This window comes from Athene cunicularia (genome assembly GCF_003259725.1).
Source record: "Athene cunicularia isolate RWA chromosome Z unlocalized genomic scaffold, athCun1 chrZ_part1, whole genome shotgun sequence".
In the NCBI taxonomy this organism is placed as follows: Eukaryota; Metazoa; Chordata; class Aves; order Strigiformes; family Strigidae; genus Athene; species Athene cunicularia.
This window is the reverse complement of record NW_020799142.1, coordinates 20,064,079-20,075,873: the sequence shown is the minus strand read 5'-3', so window position 1 is coordinate 20,075,873 and position 11,795 is coordinate 20,064,079. Positions and strand designations below refer to the sequence as shown.

Genomic DNA, 11,795 nt, shown 5'->3' with positions numbered 1-11,795 from the left:
TTGTGGAGGGATGTTCAGTGGCTGGACCACTTGCCCTGTGAGGAGAGGCTGAGGGACCAGGACTTCTTCAGCTTGAAGAAGCGAAAGTTCAGGCAAGATCTAATTGCTGTCTCCCAGTACCTAATGGGAGAGCTTAGAGAAGACAGACTTTTTAAGGAGGAGCATGGTAAAAGGCTGAGAGGTGGCTGGCCCAAGATGGAACTTGGGAAATTTTGACATGATATACAAAAATATGTTTTTACCATGAGGATGGTCAAGCACTGGAACAGGGACGCACAGAAACACTGGAATCTACATCCCTGGAGGTATTTAAACCTTGGTTGGGCACAGTGCTGAGCAACCTGATCTAACTGGTCCTGCCTTGAGTAGGAGGTTGGACTGGTGTCCTCTGGAGGTCTCCTTCAGTCTGACTGCTTCTGTGATGTTAAAAGGATGTCATTTCAGAAATCAGTGAATCAGCATTCTAAGGATATGTAGAAAGAAAAAAATATCTGTAATTATATGTACTTATTTTTCTTTTTAGAAATACAATCTCAGCAATCACTTGACTGTGAGTCAGTTGTGAGTCATTAGTCAGGTCATGTATTTATCTTACAGTCATCCTCTAGACTTAATCACCAAGGATAAATATCAGCTGACTTTTATATACCAAAATTTTGCACAGTTAGGGAAGACAGTCTAAGTACTTTTCATGGTTAGCACTTGAGAATCTAAGCAATGAAGGCTCTTCTACTGTTTAGAAGAAGATGCAATTTTTTTTGTATTACCATCTATACTGCTCTAAAGCCTCAAACTATTCAGACTAATGAATGATCATACTCAGTCCAGAAATTCTCTCTTTGTACAGTCTTGGGTTTGAAGTAGTAAGTTCAGGGTGTGAATTTACCATGTCAAGTGCAGCAGCACACTTCCCAATGCCACACCAGCTAAATGTCTGCAAAGAGCAGCCCCATGCCTTCGACGCTGTGCTATCTTCTGTAAGTACTTCTCAGGATGGCAGAAATGGTATACAATGCAGATGGCAGGATACTCTTCATTTAGCACACTGTATCCTTCAGATCCACAACTTCCTTAGGCTTGTAATAGCCTGGAATGAAGTTTCAGGATACAATACAAGGCCTACATTTTTGCCTGCTGGTGAGAAGCAGCTCACTTGTGAAGCTGGAGAAATATAGAGGATATACTAGAGTCTGTGGAGGTAGTTTTCTTTAGGTTTTGATGGGTATCGGAATGTCTGTTTTTTTTCGTACTCACACTTTTCACTTTTTGAGAGTGAGAAATATATTTTGGCTGACTAAAATAAGCGTCTAACTTGGTAAATCAGAGCTCATGCTACTCAGATTTAGTAAATGTGTGGACTGGGTGTTTTTAAAGTAGCAGAGAAATACTTGATCACCAGCCCTCATTTGCCAAAAGAAGCCTATGGGTTAATTATCGGACTTGAAGTTAGGTTTCCAATTTTCCATTTAAACCACATAAAAAAGTCTGGTGTCCTCGATACCAGAAGAAAAGAGAATGCAAGTGGAATGCCTATTGTTCCTCAAATTCCACCTTCATAACACCTTTTAAGAGCAAACATAAACAATTGGCATCTCAATAATACCATATAATAAAGTATTTCTATACATTAGCTTTATTCTGCAACACTTGTGTTCCTCATCCAGTCCTTCATCTTCATACTGAGCCAAGTCTACTCAGCAGTCTTCCCTTTGAGTGATCTTTGGAATGCTGTCGCTGACTCCACAAATTTTCTCATAAAAGTGTACACTTTCATCAGCTGAACATTGCAATTGTGAGAATGACAAAGTCTCTTTCTTACTGCAAATTTTGAATCATCACTTAGAAATCACATCAGAATCCAAATAGCTCTATCTGCCTTTCAAAATGACGGTATATTATTTCCTCCAATCAAACAACTTCTGTTTCTTTCAGTTTACTCACTGATTTCCCAATCCAGAGCTTTTATTAAGCACTCAGTTATCCCAAGGACTAGGGGTCAAAATTAGCTGGATTTTCTGCACATACAAAACAGACCTTAGGAATATTGAATGCAATGGCCTGAAATGGCACATATGGGATATCCACTAGTTAGATATTACCCAAAATGCACGGGGATTATGAGAGATATTCTTTCATAGTTGCTACACTAGCACTGAAATACTATATAAAAACTAAGACATCTAGTTTTCCCAAAGGATTTCTGACTTTCTTACCTAATGGGCATGATGCAGTGACACTAAGCTTTGTCAAAACATGTCTTCAAAACAAGCTTTTATCTTTACAGCAGTATCAAGCCAGAGTGGTCTTAAATGTCATCACCATTCTCAGCTGCCCTGCTATAATGGTATCTAAAGCCACAGAAGGAAGAATGTGGCTATGCCTCTTTTGAATTTCCCGTTGGAAGGCTCCTTTTTTAAAATTATGTGAGAGGTTTTCATTAAATTAATCTGTACTCCCAGCTCTCACATAAGAAGTACAAAGTGGTCCAACTTTGAAGGTAATTCTTTTAACATTTTTTCCTAATTAAAGGGAATCTTTGGTCTGAAACACAATTTCCCCCCATTCCCATAGTCCCGTAACAAAGGTGCTTTGATTTTTCTTTAAATGGGGCAGGGGGTCGTGGTGGGGAGGGTGTGATCTTTGGTCTATAGACAAACACAGGCAATTTTAGCCAAAAAGGAATTTGTCTGAGAAACTGCGTTAAAATAGCAGTTGAAAATAATTCAAACTTAATTCTAACTGGTGCTGTTTGGAATGCTATGTAGTTCTAGAAGCACTTTAATTTTGAAGGATGCATAATCCAGCCTGTCATAAGCATTTTACACTGATATAAAGATATCTGGAAATCCTATAAGAAACATGTTTTTGTCCACAGATCTCAATTAGTAAAGATGATAATGGGTTTTCCCTACTGCATGTATCTATGCTATGAGTTGCTTTAAATGATCATCTGACAACTGTTGTTGTAACATATAATGTTTTACAATGAGCTAAAGACATAAATCAAAAATAATGACCATCTTTTCAACAGTTAAAGTTGTGTTTATTGCAGTATGCAGAAATTTACATGGAGCATACAGTTCTGCTGATGCTACCTAAGCTGACAAGTGCTGTAGATTGTATATAAATCAAAAAATCTCTAAACATAAAAATCTCATCTGAATCAGGTGGGAAGAAGCTGACACTCTCTCTAGCCATTGAGTCAGTCTGAGAGAGACATTGTAAGTATGAATATGACACTGTCTTTTTCTCCAAAGAATATTCAATACCGTGCTTGATCTGAAAAATAATGAACTTTTAAATTTTTAAAATGTCTTCTAAAGAGAACTGGTCTAATAAGAGGGTGAAAAGATTTGGGAGATCTATTCCTTCCAGTTTTGAAATACACCATACTTTTTGGGTTAGTCTATCAACTTTAGCAATAAAAAGGTGGGTTCCACTATTAGTAAGACTTTAGGTAGGCATGAGAGCACGAAGCAGAGTCCTCACTAAAGCTCTTTTGTGGACCTAGCCCTAAGTCACAAACAAAACATGTGGCTAGGCAGGAAATTAAACCTTAACTGGTTAAAACTGGACATATTCCTGTTCAGTTGAAGTCTGGTTCTCATCCTCCAAGATGAGCACCAAGAAGAATATGCCCTATTCAAAATCTGTACCCAGATTAAGAGAGACATTGGCTGATTCTGCAGCTTCTGAAGAAATTTTAAAATAAATCTGAACTGGTTAGAATAAATTGAAAGGCATGTTATCTGTCTTGTGACATTAACCTAAGAGTAGAGTGTTGGTCCTTTCTACAACTTTACAAACTGAGAAGTACATGACAAAAAGAACCACTTTATTTATTATGCAGGTGTAGGACATGATGTTTCATACAATGGAGCTTAAGTTTTTCTCCAAGATATTGAGATACTATTACAAGAGGAATACCTGATACAGATTAGTAACTTTGTTTTTCAACAGCTCTAGAGACTATGAACTTTCCAGAACTGACTTCTAAGCTGTTTTCTTGTGTACCTTTGGACTAACTTTCTAAGAGAACTGGAACAGGACATCATCAATCCTTAGCATGTCCTCAGATGTGCCAGGGGTCTGCCATCACTACTATAGAATCAAACTGCTGTATCTTTTGTTACTAAGCCTACAACAAAACCCATCTCTAGTTTGTGGCTCCTAGAGGTTTCTTAATTTGAAGGGCTTTAATCTCACTGTTATGTCCTTTTTCTGTCTTCTAAAATAAGATGCAGATCACTGAGAAGATATACAGTGCCAGCACCATGGCACAGGTATGGAAGAGATGGTTCAGCAGCTCTGAGGGCTGAATCCTTTTGCAGTGGCTGGAGATCTTGCAGTGACTCCCATGGGACATACAGCAACCTCTCCCTGGCCAGGGGAAGCAGACTCACACCTCACACCCCCAGCTGGGCCTTGGATAAGATAGGCCTCCATTATGCAATACCTATGATCCTGTTTGGGCTTCTGCACTTCCAGTGAAGGCTACTGAAGAAGTGTGTGCACTTAAGCAGCTTCTGCACTTGCATATAGGGGATACTGAGCCTTCATGGTAATTAATGTCTATGCAATCTCATCTCTGAGTACATTTAATATATTTACTCTTATTTCTGAGTTTCAGAAACATAATAACTTCTATGTCATTCCTCCCCATAGAGTAGGTTCATAAGTTGAACTGCACTAGTTTCTGAAGTACTTTTGGGCTTCAAACTAACTCTCCTCGATGACATTCACACTGGAACTGAGATGCAAGGGTTTTTTTCTAGTTCAATTCTAGAGATTTATTTTGAGGCTATGGCATTTGCTTTAGCATTTGCATTGAACATGTTAGGCACGGTATGATTTTTCTAATCCAGGCTCTTTTTAAGCATTCATTTAACCAAAGTAAAGATGCTCTGGCTTTATAGACTTAGGATAGTTGGGATATTGTGGATTATCTCAGTAAAGAAGGAAAACAGGTCTTTTTAGAACTGTTGGTTTGCTTTTTTGAACTGTGAGAACTATGGTTGGATAATATATTTTTATTAAAAGCTAATGACATAGCTGTCAGAAAAGCATGCCGGTACTTTTAACCAGGCTGTCCATTGGGCCCTTTTATCCAAGCCCTTGTGGCTCCTGCATCAAGATGAATGATGCTACAATGCACACCAAGCAAATAAAATTGACCTGTGACCAGAACATCAATAGGTAGTTCAAGAATTTTAAGTGTAGGTTAAAGCATAGCACTAGTTCCTGACATCTCTTATCTAATATTATAGTCAATACCAGAGCGTAAGAAACCTATAAGCCTTTGCATAATGTAGGGAGAATAAAATGGTCCTTTAAACTTACTTCATCACTTATATTCAGTTTCTGTATTGAGTTTCTTGAGGGTTTAAAATATCCTACGCAAAAGTTGTTCATTGTGTTGTATGGCTGCAAAGCAGGCAATTCTGTTTTGACAACATAATAAAAAATGTTTTTAAGAGTGTTAAAATGTCAGTAATCCTGGTGTAGGTAATACAATCCTTTGTATGAAATAATGCGTACAGTCTGGTCACATATCCCTGAGAAAAATGCAAAACTGGAGGAAATGCAAGAAAGATGTTAAGATGATCAGGGAAATGGAGACCTATCTGTGTGAGAACTAGTTTAGTCTCTGTCAATGAGGATTGAGAGGTGATATGACTGTTGTACATCAATATTTTAGAAGGCAAAGGCTGGAGAGGGAAAAAAGTTAATTAAACTAAAGAAAAATTTTGGCACAATGACAAGAAGGTATAAATTGATCATGAATACATTTAAGCACAAAATAAGAATATTTCAAACCACCAAATAGAACAAGTTTTGAAACAGGAGGTGCAGCAGCAAAATGCCCAAGAACAGTAATGGTGATTTTTTGTAACAGTTTGTGTAAGTTTGTGACATGTCTGGCTGTGATCACAATGGAAGAGATTCAGTATCTTTACCTTGGACACATCTGGCCAGTGTCTGTTATCAATCAAGGGAAAAACAGGCTTACAGATGTATTTTAGCAGAGCTGAATTCCTTTATGAAAGACAGCTTCATAGGCTTTGCAGTTTCTGACAAGCTGCTGTCATCTTACACTCAGAGCTATGGGTACCCACTATCCTGTAAATACAAGTCTTTCCTACAAGAGATCAGAGCAGCAAGGATTTATGCAGTCAGGCTGACTTGCACTCCTCATGCCCCAGGCTGAGCCATGCATGCATGCTCCAATTTCCACGTTTTGTCAATAAATTGTCTTGTATTTCTGCTACAGTTCGTGGTTTGTACAAAATCCTTTGCCTTTAATAGGGGTTCTGTACAGAAAAGTGTTCTTTTTTTTTTTTTTTTTTTTTTTTCGCTTTCCTGTCCGGTCGCAACCCGCTGCTGGCAGCCTCCTCCCTTGGTACGGGGAGGGGGTGAGAGGGAGAGGGGAGTGGGAGCCCTTGGGCGGTGGGGCCGGTCAGTGCAGCCGACAGGAGTGTCGCTGGTGTAGCTGAGTTATTCAGACCACCACTGGTAGTTCATCTTGTCTCCAATGTCCCACATGTTGCGAGTGGATTTTGATTTTTCTATTTTACAGCAGATGCAGAACAAGAATTGTGAGGGTTTTAAAATGCAGATCTCTGTTTCTCTCAATTCCTCTGTTTTGTTTCAGATCTAAAACCTGAAGTTAACTATTACTGGCACCATGGTGAGGAAATTGTTGTTCATGGGCATCGAAAGGGTAGAGTCGATCCTGTGCGATTTCAGATAGATGATAAACCGCACCTCCAGATCCGCGTACCAAAGCAACTTCCAGAGGTGTGGATATGTTCATCAGCAAGTTAATTGCATGCGTTTTCAATTACGTTTCTGACAGCCACTGAAACCATGCCATAGGTAGTATATGGAGGACCTGGTTAATCAGGCATGTAGCATATTTGTGCATTTTTCAAGTCTTCATGCCTTCACTGCCTTGTGGTAACTGCTTTGTAGATATTGAGACAGTCTTCTGAATTTAACCTTTGTCATCTTCGTGTTTAGAGAAACTGTATGTTGTTACATTTAATTAAATAAAGGTTTTAACTTGTAAGTGGAGGCAACTATAAGAAATACGGTGTGGAACATTCCTCAGTGCAGGAGAATAAAGTGGGAGAAATGGAGAAAAAAAGAGTGGAGTAAGAGAGAGCATGTATAATCAGAATGTGAGCACTGTTACCTATTAGTATTGCCTAACAGTTGATTCCTTTGAATGCTGGCTTTTCTGGAAGCTGAATCAGTATTCTAATCTTTTCCTTTTATGCTTATACGCTGGTAATTGTGTAGCATTTGAAGGTCTCTGTTGCCCAGTTTCTACCACAAACAGAAGACTACTTCAGTTTCTGTAAATGTTGAACTTTTCTGGCTAACTTAATTGTACAATTTGCTTAGGTTAGTACTGTCAGATGTTACAATCCTTTGCATTTTGGAAGAACTGTTTTGACAATTTAAAATGTTATTTAGTGCAAAACACTGAATACTTGTAAACTCACTCTGTTCGTTCAAGTTACTTTATTCACCGCTGCTAGAACTGTTTTTGCGCCTCTTCTACAGAAGTGGATTCTCGTTTTGAAGATAGTACCAATTGGCAGCTTTGTTAGTACCATTTCACACAATGTTTTTGTAATGAAAATTAAGACATCAGTATGTGTGTACTAGCTAGCACTCATCACAAGACAAGAAGTTCTGCTGTAAAAGATTAATTTAAGTTATATACATGGCGTATGTAAGCAAGACTTAAACCTTCTGCTACCTGACAGAAAGTGGCATATTATGTGAGGCCTGATGTCAGAAACATGACTTATGTCTTTTCCTTCTCCTTCTTTCAAGATTGTCCCACTGGAGTCAGATCTTGGAGATGTTCCCGTTATTAATCACAAACCATCCAAACTGCCATTGTTCAAAAAGCAGTATGAAAACAAGGTATTTATAGGTAAGAGTTTCTAGTCATGGAATGTTAACTAGGTTTTTTGTGGAAAAAACCCAAACTAAACACTACCACCTCAACCTTTTACCTCCCATCAAAAGAAAAACAAATTGTGTATTTTTATATATAACTATATTATGTAAATATGGTATTTAAATCTCTTGAGATTTCATGTCAGTTAGGCAATGGGGACAAGCATCCTCCTGTGCATATGGTAGTCTCTGTCAAGATTTGCTTGAAGGAGTTGGGTTGAATTGAAAATCGGCAGAAAACTGGCTTTAAAATTTCTTACATCTCCTCAGAGACATTTTAGTATGTGAACTCTTGCTTTTTGGAGCTGGGCGAGCCCTCCAGTCTCATCCAGAAATGGAAGTGTCTCCACATTTATATAGATCTGCAGCAGAGGTTCTAAACTTCTGTTGTTTGGAGTCTGATAGAATGTATTTGTATGCATAATAAAGAGCATTTTCTGACTCTTTAATTTTTTTCTTTTTGGGGAACACAGGATCAAAGGTAGCAGATCCATGCTGTTACGGACACACCCAGTTTCATCTTATTCCTGATAAACTAAAACGGGAGAGGTTTGTAAAAGCACACCTTGAGGATCAGATTGAAGTTCTTTATCGAGCTAATGGTATTGCAAGTCTGTTTGCCTGGACAGCAGCACAAGCAATGTATCAAGGTGAGAAAGTCAGCTTGATGAATGCCTACTGTGAAATTCTCTAATATTTTCTCCCCCAAAACCTTTTTCTCATAAGAAGACCATCCTTCAAGTAGATATTTGAAAATTTAATTCAACCAATGAATGAAGCAGACCTTATACCAGGGGGTTAGTTAAGACTTTCTTTGAGTACTTCTACTCCAAGAGAATTAATTACACAGAAAAATATTTTTGTCACATGTAACACTAAACCTGTGCAACCCCCTCAGTCCTGCATTCACTTGCTCACTCCACACTGGTTGCGGGGAATGGTGGTAAATATCAAGCAGTTTGTTATTTGCAAAACAATTATGTTGCTTAGCCCCTTGTTTCAGAAATGTCAATTGTAGGAAACTACAGTCAGTGAAAGAAAAATGTCAGTAGCCTTATGTTAGGATTTTATGTCTATGTTTGATTAAGACTGACCAGGTCAGTCTTTTGCTTATTCATGTAAATATAATTTATCTAGTGTTACTGGAAGATACCTGCTGGTTTGTAGTTTTCACTTGTGAAAAAACACATGGAAGAAAATCCTTTGACTGTGATGTATATAGCTGGCTCTGCATCAATTTTTTAATATAATGGCATATTAGAAAGTGTGACTTTTTTTGTGGACATGAAACACTGAAGTCAATTAAGTCTTGGCTTCAAATCTTGTTACAGTTGTAAGCACATTATGAGTTATAAAGACAGCATGATTCAAAAGCTTTCTCTTTGTTCTGTAACAGTTTTTAGGGGTGTTTGTTACACATAATACCAAATATCCTCTAAGGATATTAGTGTATGCTGTGTACACACATAACTATGTAAAGAAAATTATTTTAAAAGGACGATGTGCAGTGGGGGTTTGAAGCATTAATACTTATTGACGTAGTGTTCTTGGTATTGTCTGACTGGTTACTATAGTCAATTATGCTCATAACATAGATATGCATGCTTCTGTCATGAAACAAATGTTCACTACCCTGTGAGAAGCGTGGAATAGTTGAAAGGCATTTCCCTTCAGATCACTTGTAGGACTTAGTTGCACTAGTAACTTAGTCAGTTGGCTGATTAGCATGGGCTTTTTATCAGTCAGTGATAGGGAACTGTGTACAAAATACAAAAAGACCACTGTGTCCCTGACCTTGGAAATATCCTTAATTGGTGGTTGTGTTTTAGTTAGTTTGTATGAAGAATGCTTCTGTTGCTAAAGGAGATGGGACTTTTTCCCTACTAGGTGACTGCTGCAATTCCCAGTATTTTTCGGTATTTCAGATGTGTGTGCTGATAGGAATTTCGAATTCTGTATAACTAGTGTTGTTCCTTTATTTTGTAGGATTCTGGAATGAAGCAGATGTGACCCGTCCTTTTGTATCGCAGGCAGTAGTGACTGATGGAAAATACTTTGCTTTCTTTTGTTACCAGCTAAATACTTTAGCATTAACTGCAGAAACTATTAAAAATAACCCTCGGAAGAATATCTGTTGGGGTACAGACAGTAAGCCATTGTATGATGTTGTGGAAGATGGTAGTGTGAAAGGCTTTAATGATGAAGTTCTGCTTCAGTTGGTTCGTTTTCTGTTAAACAGGCCAAAAGAGGTATAAATCATTAAACAATAAAGTATTCCTGTTTACGTGCCTGAACTTCATTGTAACTCCATGAAGTATGGCCTAGAATATGCCTTGTTCTTAGTCAAGTATGTGTCTAGCAAACACTATATATATCTTTTATGATACTTGGGCCTTATTTCTTTATTTTAAATGTATGATACTGTACAGTGAAAAATAAATGTTTAAATACCTTAATGTCTTCTGTGTATTTACTGTTAGAAGTGTATTGCATGGATTCAAAGTCATGTGAATACTTTCTTTTAGCAGATCTGCAGCTCTATGTTGAACTATCACAGTAAAGGATGAATTCACATGACCATCTGATTATGTTGCTAGGTAACTGCTGTCTTGATATTTGGGACCAGTGAAAAATTTCTGATTTTGTGCCTGAAAGTAAGTTAGTTGTCTTAAATGCTTACTCTTCCTAAAGAGAAAATGAGCTCAGAATAGAAAGTGAAAAGTAAAAGATGTAAAAGTGAATGGTTGGAAGTTTAATTACATAGCAAGGCAAATTCTTAGACACCTATCAAGCAGCAGTATAAACACAAACATGCTTCCAAAGAGTCTGTTGTGAACATGCATACCCATTTTTAAGCTCTCACCTCAGGAACCACAGAGAGACCTCTAAAATGCATTTTGAGTCTACAGTTTTCCCTTTAGCTTGGGACCTTGATTTCAGTTGTAGACAACTTGATGTTTTCCTTGCTAATAGTTGGATGTCTTATGGCTGCTTTTAGTAGATCACAGCTGAGCCCAGACCATGACTAGGATCTCTGATTCATAAGGTACAAGATGTAAGGACTGTTTAGCAATATTTACTTAATCAACAAAGTGTATCTGGTTTTGAGGTAATTAAACATGCCTAGAATTTTTACATAGTTCTGTACACTGACCTTTGTAGAATGTTCTAGGGTTCTTGTTAAGGGTCAAATAGTTTGTTTTTAAAGAGACTACTGAATCATACGTGGCTTGTTGAAATACTTGTATGCACATTCTTCAGCCTGAGCAATGGGAAGTCGTGCTTTCTGTTGTAAACTGGTTTACAGAGAATTTTGCTAATGAAAGATGAAGTAGTTGTAGAGTCTTACTTGACAGGTACTGTGCTATGTTGGAATGAACTATAGTTGCCACTATCTCCACCAGCAGAGTATAGTCTAGATTAATAAAATGTGCATATGAGTACCGGTTTCTTTTTAACAAGTAAAAAGTCCTTAAGCGATCTTTCTGTCTTGACAGTGCTTGAGTATTACTCTGCTGATCCTTGGATTAAACAAATTCTCTATGTAGGAACAGAAGATAAACTGCTGGGCAGGCATGTTGATTTTAGAGAATGGTCTGTGACCTAGGTGAAAAGTGATACTTGCTTTCTTGTGTGTTAAAGGGATGATGCAAAATAAATAGAAGGATATGAAAAAAAATGGTATTCTGACCCTCAAGATAAGTTGATGCAATATAATATTACCATCAGCTTGAACCTGTGAATTGCTTAATAGTGGCTGTGGAAAGCTGAAATGCATAGTCAAAAAAACTCATCCCAGGGTAAAAAACCACTCATGTGAT

At 37.8% G+C, this 11,795-nt stretch overlaps 1 protein-coding gene across 1 annotated transcript; it reads left to right on the top strand.

Moving 5' to 3' along the window:
• The first annotated feature begins 4,238 nt into the window (after positions 1–4,238).
• Positions 4,239–11,410, top strand: MRPS30 (mitochondrial ribosomal protein S30). Its single transcript, XM_026865804.1, has 6 exons — positions 4,239–4,283; positions 6,307–6,400; positions 6,653–6,798; positions 7,846–7,948; positions 8,448–8,624; positions 9,961–11,410. Exons 1-6 carry the CDS (start codon positions 4,239–4,241, stop codon positions 10,227–10,229), a joined length of 834 nt encoding a protein of 277 aa, XP_026721605.1. The 3' UTR covers positions 10,230–11,410.
• Positions 11,411–11,795: the final 385 nt, after the last annotated feature.